Source organism: Temnothorax longispinosus, chromosome 2, assembly GCF_030848805.1.
Source record: "Temnothorax longispinosus isolate EJ_2023e chromosome 2, Tlon_JGU_v1, whole genome shotgun sequence".
Taxonomy (NCBI): domain Eukaryota; kingdom Metazoa; phylum Arthropoda; class Insecta; order Hymenoptera; family Formicidae; genus Temnothorax; species Temnothorax longispinosus.
Window position 1 is genome coordinate 5,768,230 of NC_092359.1, and position 18,276 is coordinate 5,786,505.

Genomic DNA, 18,276 nt, shown 5'->3' on the forward strand with positions numbered 1-18,276 from the left:
CACCTCATAGAAGGAGAACCTCTATATTAACTCACTTTACGCTACACATACCGTGCTTCTCATCAAATTAAGTCCGGACCTTGTTACAAACTTACTCTCTCTCTCTTGATCCCAACATACTGTGTATTAATTTGAAACTTTTTTTTCTCGACCATATGTATATTCGTGAATTTAGATTACGTCTTTTTGACATTTATATAATTTTTTTACATTTATATGCTACATATAGTTCTTGTTGACTTTGTTGTATGAAAAAAAAGAACGTTTTCTTGTACATTCTTGTTTGTCGTCAGAATTTTGTAACAATTTACCGTATAACAATTGCGTCAAGTACTTCTCATTTAGCTAGAAAGTTATTTATCCAGACGTATCCAGTCGCCTAAACATGTCTACTGGTTCAACAACGCTTTTTATCACGCCAAGACCTCCTTTTCTCTTCGCTGACGGTCATTTCAACGCTTTCTTGAAGAACCGTCGCCTCTGTCATATATAATTTTTTTCCGCGCGACGCGCAAACGGTTTGGATGGATACAAGACATTAACTCTAGCTACGGTGCACGTAATATGTTAATGTCACCGATGACAACTGGTCGTTTAATCACTTAACGCCTCCTTTGAATGCCAGAAATCGCGTGCCCGGAATGATTCATCGGCCACGACGGCATCTCCTCTAATCTCGAAATTCCTTTCAAATAGTCGCAGCAGCTGCCTACTCCGCGAGGCATTTTCATTTTTTACGTTCTCTTAATAAATCCGTTACGGGCCTCGGCGTACATTGTAACATGCATCACTTTTGACTATTTTATGCGGAGGAATGCCGTTTTATAATATTAAGTCTTACGGGAAACTTTGCAATTTGTCAATACTTCCGTAAAAGATATAAGCCTCCGCGAAATATATGAATTCTTTAGAGGCTGGATTCTTTAGATTATCAGCATTTCAAGTACCGGGATTCTTTTCACTTCCGATTGAATCTTTCAGATTCTCGCCTTCGAAAATTCCATTTTTGTGTTCTTGACTCCATTAGGGGTCCCATACTCCTCGAAATCCACGCTCGTGAAACTTACGTTCTCAGACGCGAATCCTCAAAACTTGAGACAGTGAAATTAAGTGATAAAGACAAGACGGTCTCGCTTTGAATGACAACGCATAAATAATTACATTGGTTAATTACAAGAAGCTCCACGCGAAATTTCGACTCTGCGAGATCTCACGCGTTTCGGCGACCTCGTATTATCGCAAAGTACACTCGCCACGCGGCATACAAATGGGATCATTAATGTCGGCTCTTAGCTGTATCTGCTTTACAAGAAGAGCCCGCTCGTTTCGCCATAAGTTATACTTCATCCGGGCCATGTACCGGGGAGGCGCGCGCGAGAAAAAAGAGGATAGTCGTGTATTCGTTTTCCGTTCTTAGCTGACGCTCGTAGCCATCACTCGCCTTTCCATTGCACACGCGAAGCGAAGTGAATCCATCACATCGGATCAGATCGGTAGGCGAGATTTGCCATCACGCACGCAGCATGAATGAGCACGTGTGCGAAGAATCAAATAAACTCGCATTTTTCATATATCACAGATACATATTCACTTACGTGTTCGAGACATAATATAATTTTATTAAATATTTTAGATATAATTTTGGTATGTCGAACAAAAGTAAGGAGATCTAAGAAAACAATTAATAAATATTTGAATTTCTATCGTTTATTTTATACATTTCCTTGCGAAAGTCGATTTAAAATCTTTTTTTTTTTTTCATTGGAGAACTAAGTGTCAATCTCTTGATATTTATTGATATCTATTGAAATCTATTTATCTTTGTTTTAACGGATCATTTTCTGTCTTCTTTGCGGGCCATTAATAGATTTCCTAATTCTTTCTCAAATAAAACGCGTGGTCAAACTGTAGATGAACGGAGAATTACGCGATTTTAGCGGGAATAGTGCTGTTCGCTTTCTCGTGTCTCGCAGGTGGTCCGTTCGTATTCGTTAAATCTGGCTGGGGGCCGATACGAAGATAAACAGAAGTTACACCTCGGCTAACACGCGCGGGAATTAACATAGCTGTGCGCGGTTCGACGTTTAAAGGCCGATCGCATTTCCATACCGGTGCTATTCGGTCCCGTTCGGCCCGTCGGGAATCCTTTCCCGATGTCCTACGCCGGTCTATATTTGCCCTCAGACCGCGACCAGGACCCTTTATATCCCCTTATCCCTACATCTTCGCGCAGCAGGGCTCGAAGGCCCAAACTGCGCTTGCTCTCTCTTTCTCTCTGTAGCTCTTCAACGTCCTCGCTTTCCACCTTCCAGTTTGTCTTTCGGGAAGATGAAGTGTCGAGTCTCTTGCCGTGGAACTTTGACCCTTTACTTCTGAAGTTAAGTGAGAGAAGCGAATGGCATCGACTTTCGCTTGGACTTTTTAGAACGCGAAATTTTAAATGATATAAATTATGTAGACTCTAACTTATCTAAAATCCCGATGTTCTTTAATTGAATTAATCTGGGAGTGCTCTTGATTCTTGATTCTTGAAATATTCTTGATCGAGAAGAGATTCGCGTGCCAACGCGGTTAAAATCATAGGATTTGATTCGAAAGTCTTTATGCAATGAGAGTGTGAATTAACACGAATGCGCGCGACGTGCATGTCAAGCTCTTGACAAAATACTTGGCCGGCATTCGGCTTTATTAGCGGCTTGCCGGACATGATCGATGCAGATTCTGGCTGACGCGAATAGCTCGCGAAACCGCAACGCGCTTCGTAATTAGATGTATCCGAAAGCCGTCGACATTAAAATACGCCGGGGGACCTACTGCCGGTCTCGCCCCCTGCCTTCTCTTCCTCCCCATTCAGGATCAAAGGACGAGGGACGGATTTTGAGTTCTCGCGCGCATCTGTTTTTCATTCATTCGGCGCGAGCGTGTTGATTTCCGCGCGCGAGATTCCTCGCGTCTTCGTTCGCGCGCGAACCCGCGCCGTCCGGCCGCGAGCCGGGGACGCGAATCTCGCCGGGAATGTTCCCTCATTAATAAAGAACAGAGGAAGAGATAGAAAGAGAGCAGGAGGATCGTCGTTCGTCGTAGGCGCTCGCGCGCGTATAGTCCGCTCCGCTCCGCTCGACGGCAAACGCGAGCGGAATGCGCGCGGCGCGCATACTTTCATCAATTTCGCGTGTCTCGCGGCACCGCTCGCAGTTATTTCATTGACGACCTGTCGGCGCGGAGGAGGGCGAGAAAAAGAGAAAGACCGGGATACGCAGGGATCCGTGTATTTTGGGAACGAAATCCCGTAAGCGGGAGAACGGTAGGTATTATAAAAACAGCGAGAGAGAGAGAGTGTGTGTATATACGACGAGCAGCGATGTGCCATGCCGGTGCGTATTACGAAAGTTCCACCGCGAAGAAATTACGGAAGAGATAACTAACTGTTAAAGGGTGGATGGGGATGGAGTCCAACAACCATTCTCTCGCCGCGGTATCTCGTCTCTCGACTTTCCCCGGGATGGGGGAAAGTGCTCTTCATCGTCCGAATATCGAAGAGTTTGTCGCTTGGCTTGCTTCCACTCGAGCGAGAAAACATCAAAGCGATTCACCCACCTTCGTAGAAATCCCCCACGGCTCCCCCCATCTTGCCCTTTCCTCCCCCGACGGCGTAATAATCATTTATTATCCCGGCAAGTAATAACCACCGCGAGACTATGCTATGAAGTTACGGAAATTAGGCTTTGTTTAAAAATTAGCCACCCGTTCTCTTCTTGCCGGGTTCTCATAAACTTTCCTCCGCTCGCGCTTCATCAACCAGCCAATTTCCCCATTTTCGCCGTAGAGCCGAAAAACTTACCACAAAGCACCCTTTCCTCCGCGTCTTCTTTACCCTTGCCGCGCGTATAGAAGTGGCTTACTGTTCGGCGAGAAGCGTGTAAGAAAATACACTGCTGCAGACTCTGTTAATTTTAGCCGTCTCTCGCTAATGCAAGAAAATAAACGGATAAATCAAAATTATTCGTATTTAAAAATATGTTAATTTTTATAATCTTCTTTCACTCTAATGATAATTAAAGCAGCAAGAAATGAGAAAAGAGAATTTTCATCTGTTTTAGGAAATATTTATGTCCGTGGATAAAAAATCGAGCGGATACAAAAAGACGAAAAGTGCATATCTCTCGCACTGTATGAAAGTACCTCGACATATCTCGTAACGAATGCAATTAGAGAGGCCAGCGATGGTTCAATTATCGTTAATGCGAACGAGCTCGTGTGACGCTCCCGGATCGAAAGAAAGAAACCGCACGTGCAAAGAAAATCGCGAGCCCGATTAATCCGTAGTTGATTCGTTAAAACCCGGAAGCGCGACCCTGTTCGGCGAACTCTCCGTTAATTGTCTTAGTCTTCGATCGTGCCCTTCCCGCCTCTTCCTTTCCGCCTCCCTCGTCCACTAATTGAAATTCTTACCTAAGTACCTGCGCAAACACAGAATTCACTGTTAATTGATCGGAAATTAACTCATTGAGTTACTGCGCACGTTAGGATACGATGATCCGAGAGAATTCAAGGACTCAACAAGTCGTGGATCTAAGGTTCTAAAGAGCTAGGATTCCAAGAATCCAAGAAGAGCTGGGGCTTCACGGAAACCTGAAAAGTTATTAACGAATGGCGATAGTTATCGGTTAAATAAATTGTTTCCAGCAAATTGTACGCCGGATAAAAATGAACACCGCGTTGAATGCCGATTGAAATTTCTCTCTGATATTTCAAACAGTCTTTTATTAATGTTTCAAAATGGATAATCGATAACAATGTGAAGTTGCTAAATTGCGGTATTCGAATGAGATTAAGAGAACGGGTTTGAAATTCATAAACTTTTCGTATAGATAAATTATAGATAACATTCCCGGCAATTTTCTGATTTAAAATAATATCGTTCAGTTGAAAAAGGGAAGAGAGAAAGAATTAATTTTATTTAAAAAATCCCTCTATCATAAATTTCTACCGGCCGTATATCACGTTTTTTTTTCCTTTCCCGTCGAGACATTTTGTTCCCTTCACCCACACACGCCGACCGTCAGTCTAGACGAGCAATTGAAGAAACAAAGGGGGCCGTGCAATTATGCCTCGCAATTACCGCGTCGCGTCTGCGCGCTTCAAGAAGCATGGCGGCCGCGCCGCGATGCCGCCGGACGTCTACACGCGTTTTTGACGGAATCATTTGTGCACGGAACATAAATCTCTCTGGTAACAATGTAGGATGCGCTTGTCGAACTGAAGCATACTCGGAAATGTCCATTTCTTTTGACTTGAAACAATAGTTTCCGCAATTGTTTGTTTATCCAAAAAATAACGAAAGTTTAATCTTCTGAGAGACAATTTAAAGATATATAAGCATTAATATGCTTTATTTTAACATTATTTTCGAATACTGATTTTTTCTTTGTAAAATGCAATATGTAAAACAATTTTAGATACCGAAAAGTTCACAAAGAAAAAGTTATTTTGTTGTTAATTAAGTAAATGCTCTTATCGTTATAAGAAAGAATTTCTTCTGTTTGAGAATCGAGCATAATATTCATTATATTCAAATTTTTTTTTTTTTTGTAAACCGGTTGTTATCCAGTAAATTTATCTGGATGCATCGCTAATCGTTAATCGATGTGCAATCGCGCGAAAGATAATTCGCGAATGGTTCTCTTATTTCATTTCCGATCCGGCGGGACATTTTCATTAGTCACGAGACGCGCCGGGCAGAGAGACACTGGCACTGCCCGATGACTCAAGGATTGACTCGGGGACTGTCGATTCGTCACTGTCAGCTAGTGCAATGTCACGAGTGCCGAGATGAGACGAGCGATTATGAGAGTGAAAAATGATCCGCGAAAAGTCTCGGCATTTCGTCCACAATTCCTTTTGGTGGACCATGATCGCCTACATATTACTATAAACGAGAAATTAATGTGCTTTCAGCTTTAAACACTATCTATACTTTGAATTTTAAGAAAACAAGTCATTTCAGAGAAACGAATCAGATTATGAATATATTTAAAAAATTAAAAACTTGCATGTGATATAATTTTATATAATTATAATAATCTAAGACGATTCGAGAATTTACGAATCTAAAAATTTCAAAAACAAATCTCAGATATATTCTTCTCTAATATCTCTTTCCGCATCTACGCCTCCAATGGCTGCTGCTACGATTGCGTCTCTCTTTTCCGTCCCGGATCGATATAGATGTTTCCGGGCCCGTGGATCGAATTTTTCAACCATCGCCGCTTCTGGCTGGAATGCACTTGCCGCTTCGGGCTCGAGACGGTTGCGAGAGTTCAAAGGTTAAGCAGAAAATGTCGTACGTAGGCATGCCGAGGAGGCGGCAGCGGTCGGTGAAGATAGTCGAGATGAGAGAGAAGGAGCCGGAGGCATCGCGAGCCCGAGCTACCGGCGGAAGCTAAACGCATATTAAAGAGGCTCGTAAAATCATAAGCATTCCGCAAAATCCGCTAATACGTCGACGAGCCTCAATGTTGTTGGCCGGCGGCGCGGTGGGTGTAATGAATGTACGTTAATTTCAATAGAAACGACATGAGAGAGACGCGCCGCCAACACACGAACACACTCGATGGGGTTCACTTTGAAAATGACAAATTTGATGAGAGCTATCCGGAATGATGCACCAAACTTCATAAATGTTTTATTAGAAACTATTTCTCCGGGAATTATTTCTTCCAAAATTCAAGATTCCTTGAATTGGATTTTACATTTAAATTATATTATACATACCTCGTACGTGTTCTGCGGATTTTATCTATAAACGTTTCCCGGTTTCTCAGAATCTAATTTCTTTGGGAAAGTCACAATTCGTCGTCAATCTTCATGTAGTGAGAATACTCTCATCATTCGGAACGGTCGTAAATGCCGGGCAATAGCTTCCCGACCGCGATCTCGAGATCGAGTGCTCGGCTCTGTCGCGGTGGCAGCGGCATTAGAATTGAATTGAATGAGGTTTTCCTCGAGAGCCAGTTTCCACGGAGCGGGCTCGTGTCGCCATTGAGACGCCTTTTGCCTTTTTTCTTTCCCTTCTGAAGCATAGGCGTCGACGAATAAAAATTTTTGCGAGATGAATAACGGAATTTTTTAGATAAAATTTTTGACGTCGAAATGGACACGGTTTGTAACATCTATGGATATTTAATATCAGCACATTTAGCAATAAACGATGTATTTCTTTAATGAAATTATAAGCCATATAAATATAGAAAATATATAATAATAATATTTCATTTGTATGTAACAATTATATAAATAATTTATTATAACTTATTATTAAAGCTCAAAATATAATTTCTACTGCAACAATAATTTTGTTAAACATTTTGAGTATTAAAACGTAACGATGACAAATTAAACTAAAAGTTAAAAATATCAAATACGTCACTTATATTTGCGCAAACATCAGCTTCGGGTTGTCGGCACCAATGGCCAGCTACCTTCGTTCTACCTCACCAGTAATCAGTCGATCGATCGTTCGACTGATCGGTGTGTGCGTGATCTTGGTGAGCGTGATTTGTGTCCGCGAAAATTAATCACCGCTCCTCGCACGCCTTTATGCAGCGAAATCGGCGGCGACGCTTCGTAGAATCGCGGAAGCCACGCGACCTGCTGTTATTTATGATTGGCAACTGGACGCCATTACTTGGCGCAGGTTTCTCAAGCTCTCTAGTTGCCTTTACATTGTCACACATTGGCGTACCTACTATATGTGCAGAACGTAACGGTAAACTTTAGTAGGTAAATTACACGTATGTAAAATTAACAAAATTTTTAAATATTTATTTAATTATAAAATTAATTATATTTAAGCAAAAACGCATTTTTTCAATATACTTTGCAAATTTAACATGGAAATAAACATGACAGTCTACGAAGCTAGTCGGTCGAACTTAAGTGATGAATCTAATGACTTGAATCCTTCAACGCTTCAACTCGTCGCTGCAAGTCCGCCGTGAGGAATTTTGTGGAAAGTAACACGTTACAACGGCCGACAAGGTAGTCGTCGGAATTGTCGGGATATGCGACAATTATCGGCGCGACTTTGCCATATCTCACGCGCGCGTCACATGACGATCGAGTCGTAAGTCCATCGCCGTGCGAGGAGCCGTGCCGGGGCACTTCGCCGTCAGCTGCCGGCGGCAAGGTGTGCCGCAATGCGTTACATTCCTTGGCGCTGTTCTGTTTTTAGTCTAGGATCGCCATTCTTTGCGACACGCGCATTTCTACGCCCCGTGTCCGCTATTCCGCGCGCACGCGCCCGCTTTCAGCGACACGCATTCCGCATTGAGACATGGACATCTAAAAGTACTAATGATAAACTTTGTCCTGGTACTCTTGGTAACCATAGTTTACCTTCGATATCAGGGAAAGTAGTATCATTGAAAGAAATCATTGAAAGTAGAATTACAATGAAAAAAAAAGATCAGTTTCCCAGAGATTTCAATGTGCACATTATATGCTATTAGATTCTTCTGAAATGTTTCTCTTTGAGAAAAACGCTGCTCCGACAATGACGAGATTTGTAAAGACACGTATAGTCTAGCTATTAGAGAATTCTCTACATTTCGCGGCAATAAGAGACCTCGATACATCAAGACGGAGTCGAACGAGCGTTCCCAATATCTTTGCATCGGGGGCAATGGGATGCACGGAAAAAAATGATTGATCCGCAGCATTGCAGTGAAGAAGTTTCCGAGTTATGCGAGAAAAGTTATAGGATCGGTCGATTGGTAGTAGCCTCGCGCCGTCGTCGTCGCCGTCGAGCGTTCAATATTAATCGAGCCGCGCAGCCGTGGATCGCGTTCCTCGAGATCTCCGGTGCCGGCTCGCTCGCCGCTATAATGAATCAGAAAAACGCGAGTGCCGACACGATCGACGAGAATTATTCGTGAAATCTGAACGGTTACATCTTAGTATCCCGCAAGTTTATTATCCGCGGATAGTCGTAATTCCTCGGCGTAATTTTTTCAGAACCTTGCCACACCGTGGCCACGCGTCTGAGCGAAAATTACTTGCATCTCTTCCAAAAACGCCAGTGGTCAAAAGCTATCGTCGATTAAGTAATTTAAAAAATACACATCGTTTGTCGAACAATGCGGAGAAAGAAGTCACGTCGCGCTCATCTTTCGTGGCACATGTTGAGTCAAGATTTATTATCCTTCGTTGTAATTGAATTGAAGTTAAGCGTTATCTAAACTTTTTAGGACAATGAAGATTAATGGATTTGTTTCCGTTTCGTACGACCTCGCTTTAAAAGCTCTCGTTTAAGAACTGCTCTTAGCTGCTGCGTCGCGATTCCGGGATAGATAAAAACGTGAGTAACACCGAGTCGAAGGTCGACCTCCGTTAAGAAAAAAGAAGATACCAGAAACGGTGAGAAGGCTCCGAGATGCGGCGGCAACGCGAGGCGCTTTTAGCGCTCTCTTATCAGACCTGATCCGATACGGTGTTCAGTAACGACGGCTACCTACCGCAGCGTCCTTGGGTTATACTCTCGCCGAACAGGACCATTACCAGCTTATTATTATGTACCTCGCCAGCTTATTGAAAGTTCGCGGTCGAGCACGTTGTCCAATAAAAACGCGATATTTACGTCCAGCTGCGACCCGCTGTTGCCGCGAAACTCTTGCTGTGCTCTTCAGCGTCGTTTCGCTAAAACCACCCAGCATCTCTCTAAATTGTTTGCAAACTCGAAGCCAAAAATCGAATGTCCATTTCTAAGATCTTAAATTTTTGTATTGAATTTTTTCAATGTTTACTATGATCTCTACGATGTTACATTTTAATTCTTTTATATTGTTAAATTCTTTTGAATTTTTAGATTTCTATTCTTTCGTATATACATACGCGATTTAGAATTTTAATTTCTTATATTTTATATTGCCGATTGATCGGAAAAAAGGGTATCCAAAAGGTTTGAAAGAGATTATTCCAGGCGAAAGGGGATGAAGGACGAAATGAGGGGTGCGGAGTAGGGAGCCGGTAACAAGCTGCCATGCGGCCGTGGCGTATCTTGCAATTTGTTTGCCAGACACGGCCATTCATCGAGGCGATTCTCCTATCTTCGCGACGATGAGAGGAGTCCGACTGCGGGGATCGCGTCTATCGATAAGCCACGCCGCCGAGCGAACGGGCTGCCTTCGCTTTTAAGCTTAGTTCATTAGCGATCTTTCCAGGTGGACGACGCCGCGATCTTGCCGACAAATTACAATGAGATCGTGCCAGACATCACTATATGTCGATCCTACTGTGCAATTTCCGTTAAATCCCTTAAAAAAAATACATTTTTTTAGACATTTAATTAAAATTTGAGTTTCTAGCAAGAAATCTCGTTTCTCTAGTCTAGATTAAATACTTATCTCAGATTCTATAGATTTCATTTGTCTTTTTAATTTTTTAAATGTTTACTATCCATTCTAATTAAACTGTATATTTGATGGGAAAGAGCTTATATCGAATCGCAGAAAACATTGTGATAAGAGACAGAGTCTCGGATTCACGTGAAAAATATCGTACGGGAATTCCGACACCCTCCGAATAAACCCCACACTATGTGAATTTCACTCGATGGCATATAATCGTAAAGCCGATAAATAGAGCCGGATTCCAAGCGGGGCCTAACGCTTCATTTCAATCATACTTACGCCTCGTACTAATTAATTGAACAATTTATACCGACTCTCACGGACAGTCATTATCAGCTAATGTTGCGTCGGTGAAGATGCACACGCGTCAACCGGGGAGAGGGGGAGGGGGATCCCTTCGAGGTTCAGCCATCGCTCGTCTCAATTAGCACTTTACGCGAATGCGAAAAATGCCGGCCGATCATTCACGGAGATAACGCAGAAACGCGTGTAACGCCTCCTCGCTGCGATACTTTGGGCGACCTTCTTTTCGGTGTCACCGAGGTGTCCTCCGTGTCTCCACGGTTGCAAATGCATCTCGCGATAAACGCCATGTCGCTAGATGCCTGAGATTCCTGATTTGATCGATCGTCACCGCGGTGGATCCTACAGACGCATTGATACGCTGTGCGAAAGTAACGAGAAGAAGTTTATTACGTTATCGTTACCAGCAATTTTTCCTTTATGATTCTACTTGTAACTATCTTGGGGATGTACAGCATATTCTGCACACGATATATAAATTTCTTCGGATATTAAAAAGCTTTTACGACCTTTTTATATTTTTCGACTTTTACATTTTTTATACTCTTAGGTTTCTTGAACGCTTCTTGGATGCTGGGCGACTTACAATTAGAGTCATGTTCATTGAACGCCAGTCGTTTCAGATTTCCAATATCTTTGGTTTTGATTTCCCAGATCCCACGGGGGAATCTTCCTTTCTTCTTCTTCTTTCCTTCCTTTCCTCGTTCGTCAGTATGCTATTCCTGCCTCGCAATTCCAGCTAATCGTCTGCTTTAGCGTGTACCACCCGCTTTATCTCCCGCTGGACTCTGCTTCATAATAACAGCTAAGTGCTACCAGACGTCCACAAATGAGTAAACGGTGCACCACCCGCTGATAAGGGTATTCCGCCGCAAGGAGGAATCGCGCGTCGGTATCCGTTTAATGCGCTCCGCCGTAAACGCGCGAAGATACACCGTGAATAATATCGCCGGCTCGCGATATAAATGCAAACGCGTACGCGCGGTCCAGGTTTGACTAAAAGATTACCCCGCTCGTTACCGGCTTCGGCGGGCTGCTGGCTGTTCGTACACGAGGCGATAAATAGTGTCAGCTTGCGCCAATGTGACGTCGGACTTGAGAACTGAACGCGAAGAGATTCCGTGGGAATCAAACGCCTGTCAAGCTTATAAACTATCAAACCGATAATTAAGAGAATTAAAATATAAAGGAATCAAATTTGGAAGAATCTCGAGAAAGAATGGTTTAAACAACTGTTAGAATTTAGGATTCTATAAAACTAAAAATTTTAGCAAGACACAAAAAGTTTTCCTTAATTTAAATTGGGATACTTTTATAATATTTTATATTGTCTTCTTCTTTTCTTCTTTCTTTCAATCTGATGGATTTCCGAGGGAAGAAACTGTTATGTGTCATATTTTAGTACAATTGTTAATTAATTTTCTTTACTTAATAAGCTTAGGGACTCTCTTTTGCTACCGCATTACGAAACTCAGTTCAACGAACCTCAAATATAGAGACTCTCGAAACTAATAAGCCTAGGATCTCTCAGAAGTTACGATCTGTGGTAGCTAGGATCCATACGATATATCGTAGTCCTTGTAGAGATCTATAAGACAAAAGGGAAAGAAATAAAGATGCGGCCTCGGGTCTTTCGTGAAATGACTCGACACCGGCAGGAAGGGCGAGACGGACGGTCGGGGAGGGTGGACGGGCGAGAGGGGGGGCAAGAAGAAGAAGAAGCAGCGAGCGGTGGCCGTGGAGAGGAACGGGCGGACTCGCGCTTTGGAATGCTTTGAAAGGCCGCGGAGCAGCTCTCTTGGCTAGAGAGCGAGGAGAGAAAAAGCAAAAGAGGAAGAGAGGCTGTCGGGGACGGTCTTGCTTCAATTAATTACCACATTGTCGTGCGGCCAACCGGCGCTGGATGTTCCACCGTGGTAATCTATGGAAGACCCGCTGCTCCTTGATTTAATCTCCTACGCGCTCTCGACCTCGCGAGCGGCGAATTTCGCGCGGCGCAATCGAACGGGCATCGACGTTAAATAAAAAGTTGTTAGAGAGAGACTCCGATAAATTTATCACGAGATAATAATCCGCCGATTTTTCTATACGTATTCTTCTCGTTGATATTCTTATATTCTTGGCAATTTTTTCTTCTGCTTTTTCCTCCCATATTCCCCAAAACCAAGCGAAGTTCTGAATATGAAAATATAGAAACTGACCCTAGGAATTGATTCTATTTTTGCATTAATTGATAGATCTCAATTAATAGATTTTTAGTCGATCCACATTGTCAATCCAAACGGAGCGATGCTATTTGCGTGTGCTATTTCAATAATTACACAAGCGCATAGTTCTCAAGCTGGTACTTCTGACGTAATCGCGCAAAGCAAATCGCCACAAGACGGTTGTGCATGTAGATGTGTTGCGCCGAGAGCTTAAAGCTCTCCTCTAGCTTTCATCGCGAACCGCCTACCAATCAGCAGTCGCAAAGGCCACGATGACAAGCGGATATACCTTCATTCGACGACGCGGACGCCTACCCCCGGGTCATCGCTCGTCATCACTTTGTGCATCATGGCGGTGATGTACTGCATTTCACCATGAAACGGCCGGCAGGGCCGGGGGCCCGAGTTTATTGGCGTAGATAACGATAGCATCTCTCTCGCGGGCGTAGTCGTTCGTCTTTTTTCTCCTCTTCATCGTCTCCAGCACCGCTCTCGTACCCGCGCACCCTTCCGCCGACCGGCGCATACATCACCGTCAGCTTATTTCCGTGCACCGCTGATGCATGCACGTAATTGGTTAGGCGGGGTAGCGAACGAAACGCTCGGCTCGTCGTTCGGTCGTTCTCCACCGACCGGTAGGCAGGAGAAGCACGATTCGCAGTGATTTGTTGGACATCGACACGCATTTTTGCTCCCGCAGAATCAAGGAACTAACTAGGAAACGTATTTTAATATAAAATCACTGTTGGGTAGCTCGAAACAAGTATATAAATTTATTTTTATTTAGTTATCCAATGATTAAATAATTATAAGTAATAGACAAGGTTTCGATGATCTATTTAACCATTTGAACTTAATTCGCTCTTCCAATAGTATACATAAATATTTATAAATATCTTTACAATTAAAATTCTCATCAAATTTTTGTTAAGGAAAGTTGTCTGAAAAATCGGACAATTTTTTAACGCCATTATCTAATAACTATATCACGGATGATGTTCGTTGCGGAAGAGCGCGAAGAGACCGAAAGGGTTGAATTAATGGGCCACTACGGTGTCGAATTCTGGCGCGCGGACAACGTGGAAATCAATGGGCCGTTCGCCACCGTTCCCGTCGTCGACATTCTCTTTATAGCGCGCGAGAAAACGCATGGCCCTGATGTCACGCGGAAAATCCCGGCTATCGCCGTTAAAACGCGCCGGTATTTACGCGCTCGTATTTCTCTTGTCCTCCCATCAACACGATCACTGCGCCATGCGAGCAATGCGATCGTCGGCCACGCTCCTTGGCTCGCACGATTTGCCGCTCGAGAATTTCGTCGATCGACGACAATTGGATGCTGGACGGGCCAAAGAATAGAAAATGGTCGAGAAATCGATATAGGTACGACGAAAATCTAGAACAGCGATTGTACGTTACGTATGTAAAATACTTATCGTATAACTATATACTTGTTGGAATTTGATCGATATTTTCGTGGGCATAAACATTCAAAATCCCAAAAGCGTTTATAAGAGAAATCGAAAGTTAGAATTAAAGAAGCGTTTGAAATGATTAAAAAAGATTATTCTACTGCAGTATTTAATTTCTTGGAATTTAAGATTCAGAATTTGTGGGGATTTTCTATTTTACTAGCGCTTTTCTCCGTTTTTGCTTTTTAATTATCGTTTGTATGGTTAATTTATCATGCTCCATGCAAACTGTACATCAACCGACCAATTAAACCAGTTAACTGGTAATTATTAACGATTGACCAAGTGCTGAGCGAATAACCGGTTAACCGGCATCGTTAACTTGTTAACCGATAAACAGCGCGATCGCGTGTGACGTTCGCATAGAAGCAATTATGATTCTTCCTAACGAAAAATCTCTCGCAGAGGGTTCATCCACTGGGTTCATCCACCTTAACCTGTCACTTTTATTTAACCGCTGCATTTCACTGCTGCATTCAAAGAGACAGCTGTCGCTACTATTTTATAGTGTAAACTCAAGATTATAAAAATATAGAGACAGAATTTTATAACAATCGATCTCCATAAGAAGATTGAAATTTAAAAAGTAAGCTTGTAGAAATTAAAAAATGTCATAACTAAAAGTCATCGCGATCTGAAGTTCTCTTGTTTTTTAAAATAAAAATAGTTAAAGTAATTTGTTAAAAATCACGTCGCCTAAAGTCAGCAAAATCTTTATTAGATATATAATAATTTTCGTATAATAAGTATATGTATAATCGAGAAATCTTAGACTCATAAAAATCATAGATCACGACTTTCGAAGTAAGATTCTTTACAAAGTTAAGATTCTCAGAATCGACGATCTTGCATGCGAGACTAATTGCTTCCCATTGCAGCTGAATGTTCACCAAAGATCCCTGGAAGCAGCCGGTATCGAGCTTTGCGGCGCCGGCGGAAGCGTCCCTCAAGGTCAGCCGAGCAGCGCGGGTTCCGTAGGGTCCGCGCCGAGTCCTGCGTCCCCAAGGCCAACGCCGCAACCGCGACCACCCCTCGCAACCACCACCTCGCAACCCTCGCGAACGTTGGACGACGACAGATCGACAGACGGTGAGATGATTAATTGTCTCGGTTTGCAGCAACGTGTGTCTCGTCACGTGAACACCTGCGTATTAATACACCGGCTCGCAGGCGTGGGTGCCGGCACCACCGAGGACTCCGACGACGGTGAGAGCAGAGCGCAGTATGTTAACGCGAATTGCGTCGTGTTCACGCATTATCGAGGCGACGCGGCGTCGGAAGTGGAGGAACACTTTCAAAGAGCCCTCGCACACGACAAGTTAAAGGGTAAGACTTGATAAATAAAATTATCTCTCTCTCTTTCTCTCTCTCTCTCTCTCTCTCTCTATATATATATATATATATATATATATATATATATATATATATATATATGTATATATTTAGGAAAAAAACAATTAATTTAAAAAGTACATGTAATTGTTTTAAAAAATTATGAATATGGTAATCTTGTGAACTCCAATTGGATTGAAATTCGTTTTATTCATCGTTTCGATCGTGGTGTTCGAATTTTTGAGAGTCCACCCTCTTTCCGATCTCAATGAAGTCGAAAGGTTTCGACGTCGAAACGTTTCCGAGGCGGGTAATAAAGTACGCCATTAGGCGGCGACAAGGCTAACAAGCCTCGTGACAATTGTAGCTCGCTCGTGCACTCGCGCCAACTTAAAACGCGGGCAGGGCAGGGCGCAGGGCAGGGCCAGTGGGGAGAAAAGAGCGGAGGGAACGCGTCCCGGCCGCAAAGAGAGAAGAGCCGCAGGGACGAAGGGATAGGAGGGAAGATTGTCAGCACGCGAGCGGGTTTGGCAAGCGATCGGCAAGCTCGTCTATATCGGTGTCGTTTAAGGCCGCATTTATCCCGGCTACGGTACGCCGAGGATCAGTTCAGTAGCCTGCTTAGAATTCAAGACAACACGACCTAATTGTTACGCCTCACCACCTTCCCTCCCGCCCTCTTTGCTCACTCTCGTCGTGCCCTCCTCCTTCTGCTTGTGCGCTAACTTCCCGCGACCGTGCTCGTACGAATGGTAAATTAAGAGCTTCGCTGCTCCGGGAAAAGAGGGATGGTGGAGGAGCGCTGAGGAAAGACATTGTGAGGGAAAGGAGGGCGAGGAGTGGAGAGGCGACATCGCGGGAGACAGTTTTAGCCGCGGAATGCCGGGTAACGTACGTACAAGGACCGAACGACTTTGAGCCTAAACGCGCACGCTGCGAAAACAAAGAGGGAAAGAGGAGAAAGGGATGGCTCAATGGAGAAGGAGAGGGTAGAAAGAGAAAAGGGTTACTTTCGGAATTAAAAAGGAATTCGAGTAATTGGCGTGGAAAAATACGCCGGGTTCCGCTTTCAAGCAAACAGAAATTGTTTTGTTGCGTAGAAAGATAGAGTTATTTTTGGAATTGTGTGCAAAATGAAAGAAGTATACTTACATACCTAACTATACTTATCTTGTAATTAAATAAATTCGATATATACAAATGTAATGTGGTTAAAAAATAAGATAAGAAAAAAAATGCATGACTTCTAATCATTTTAAGAATGCCTTAACTTTTCTTAGAAAAAAATTTTATATCGTGAAAAAACCATTTTTAACGCATTAAACCTTAATTATCTCGGAAACTTGACATACTGGTGAAATTTGGCTCGCAACATCGTTTCCAGCACTCAAAAATCTATAAGAAACATCTTATTTGGTTCAAAATAATTTTTAATTATAAATGTATTATTTTTATAGAAAGAAATTAAATTTTATTAAATAGTGTAATTATATATATATATATATATATATATATATATATATAATTATTAGATTATAGTTAACAGATTGATAATAAGAAACTAATACTATCTCAATTATATATGTCCTGTTATCTTGAAAATATTTCGCTGTCCATTTTGCTATTTAAGGACGAAGGGTGGACGCGATTGCGAAAGCAGTATCGAGATTCGCAAGTCGTCGATTAAAATGTCGGCGTTTTCTGAAGTTCTGAGGAACACGCGGGTACTTATTGGCGAACCAGGCTTCGACAACCCTTTCTACTCGTTCCTCTCTCCCCCCTGTTCTCCTCCACATAGAGCGATACCCTTTCTCTCCTCGGTCGCGGCATCGGCAAAGAATAAAGCCGGCTGCAGACGGTCGACACTCTGTTTCTTTAATTGCGTTAATAAATAAAGGACAGTCGGCGAACCGGGACCGAGGCAGATACTAGACGGGAAAGAAGAGAGGGGCCGCGAACGGTCCCACGAAGTCCTCAACCGTATCCTTGTCTATCTCGAGGATTAAAGGATCATGTACTGACAATACATGACAATACAATACTTTTCAATTAGCTCTTTATACTTTTCAAAAATGCATATATGTAACATTTTGTGTATATGTTAAACTGATGACGGGTAATTTTTAAAGATTTTATATTTAATTTTGTTGATGCATTTCTGTGATTCCAACTAAAAATGTTTTCTCAAAGTTCTAATAATTTTTTTTTATTAATTCTGAGAGAAGCTTGGTAGAATTTTTGATAGCATGACATTTTTCGTCCAATTTTCATGTTTGATTTTAACGAATATCGTATTATTAAGGAGAAAAAGTATACCTGTTGATCGAGATACAGTCCTGATTGCCGCTATTTGTACATACTTAACGGAAATTCATCGACCGACAGGCAGGAATCAATTTAATTTATAGCTAATTTGTAGATACTTCGGACTCGCGCGATTAATTAATTGCGCGGTGTTATTACCACACTATCGAGGGTCGTAACTCCACGCGTTATGACTCGCCCGTTTATGTAAGACCCGGTATTTCGACGTCGATTTACCGGTTAGGCTAC

The 18,276-nt window shown here is 42.6% G+C and overlaps 1 protein-coding gene and 1 pseudogene across 5 annotated transcripts in view; one reads left to right on the forward strand and one right to left on the reverse strand.

Annotated features, from left to right (window-relative positions):
• Nucleotides 1–18,276, forward strand: part of Vg (transcription factor vestigial) — a 46,099-nt gene that overhangs the window by 15,971 nt on the left and 11,852 nt on the right. For 3 of the 5 annotated variants that reach the window (XM_071770170.1, XM_071770171.1, XM_071770173.1), the window contains one exon: nucleotides 15,270–15,717. In XM_071770170.1, coding sequence (XP_071626271.1) covers nucleotides 15,270–15,717 — 448 coding nt within the window. The remainder of the gene's footprint in view (nucleotides 1–15,269; nucleotides 15,718–18,276) is intronic. The other 2 variants (XM_071770172.1, XM_071770174.1) reach the window with 1 other exon arrangement.
• On the reverse strand, nucleotides 1,337–2,707 carry LOC139809011 (uncharacterized; annotated as a pseudogene).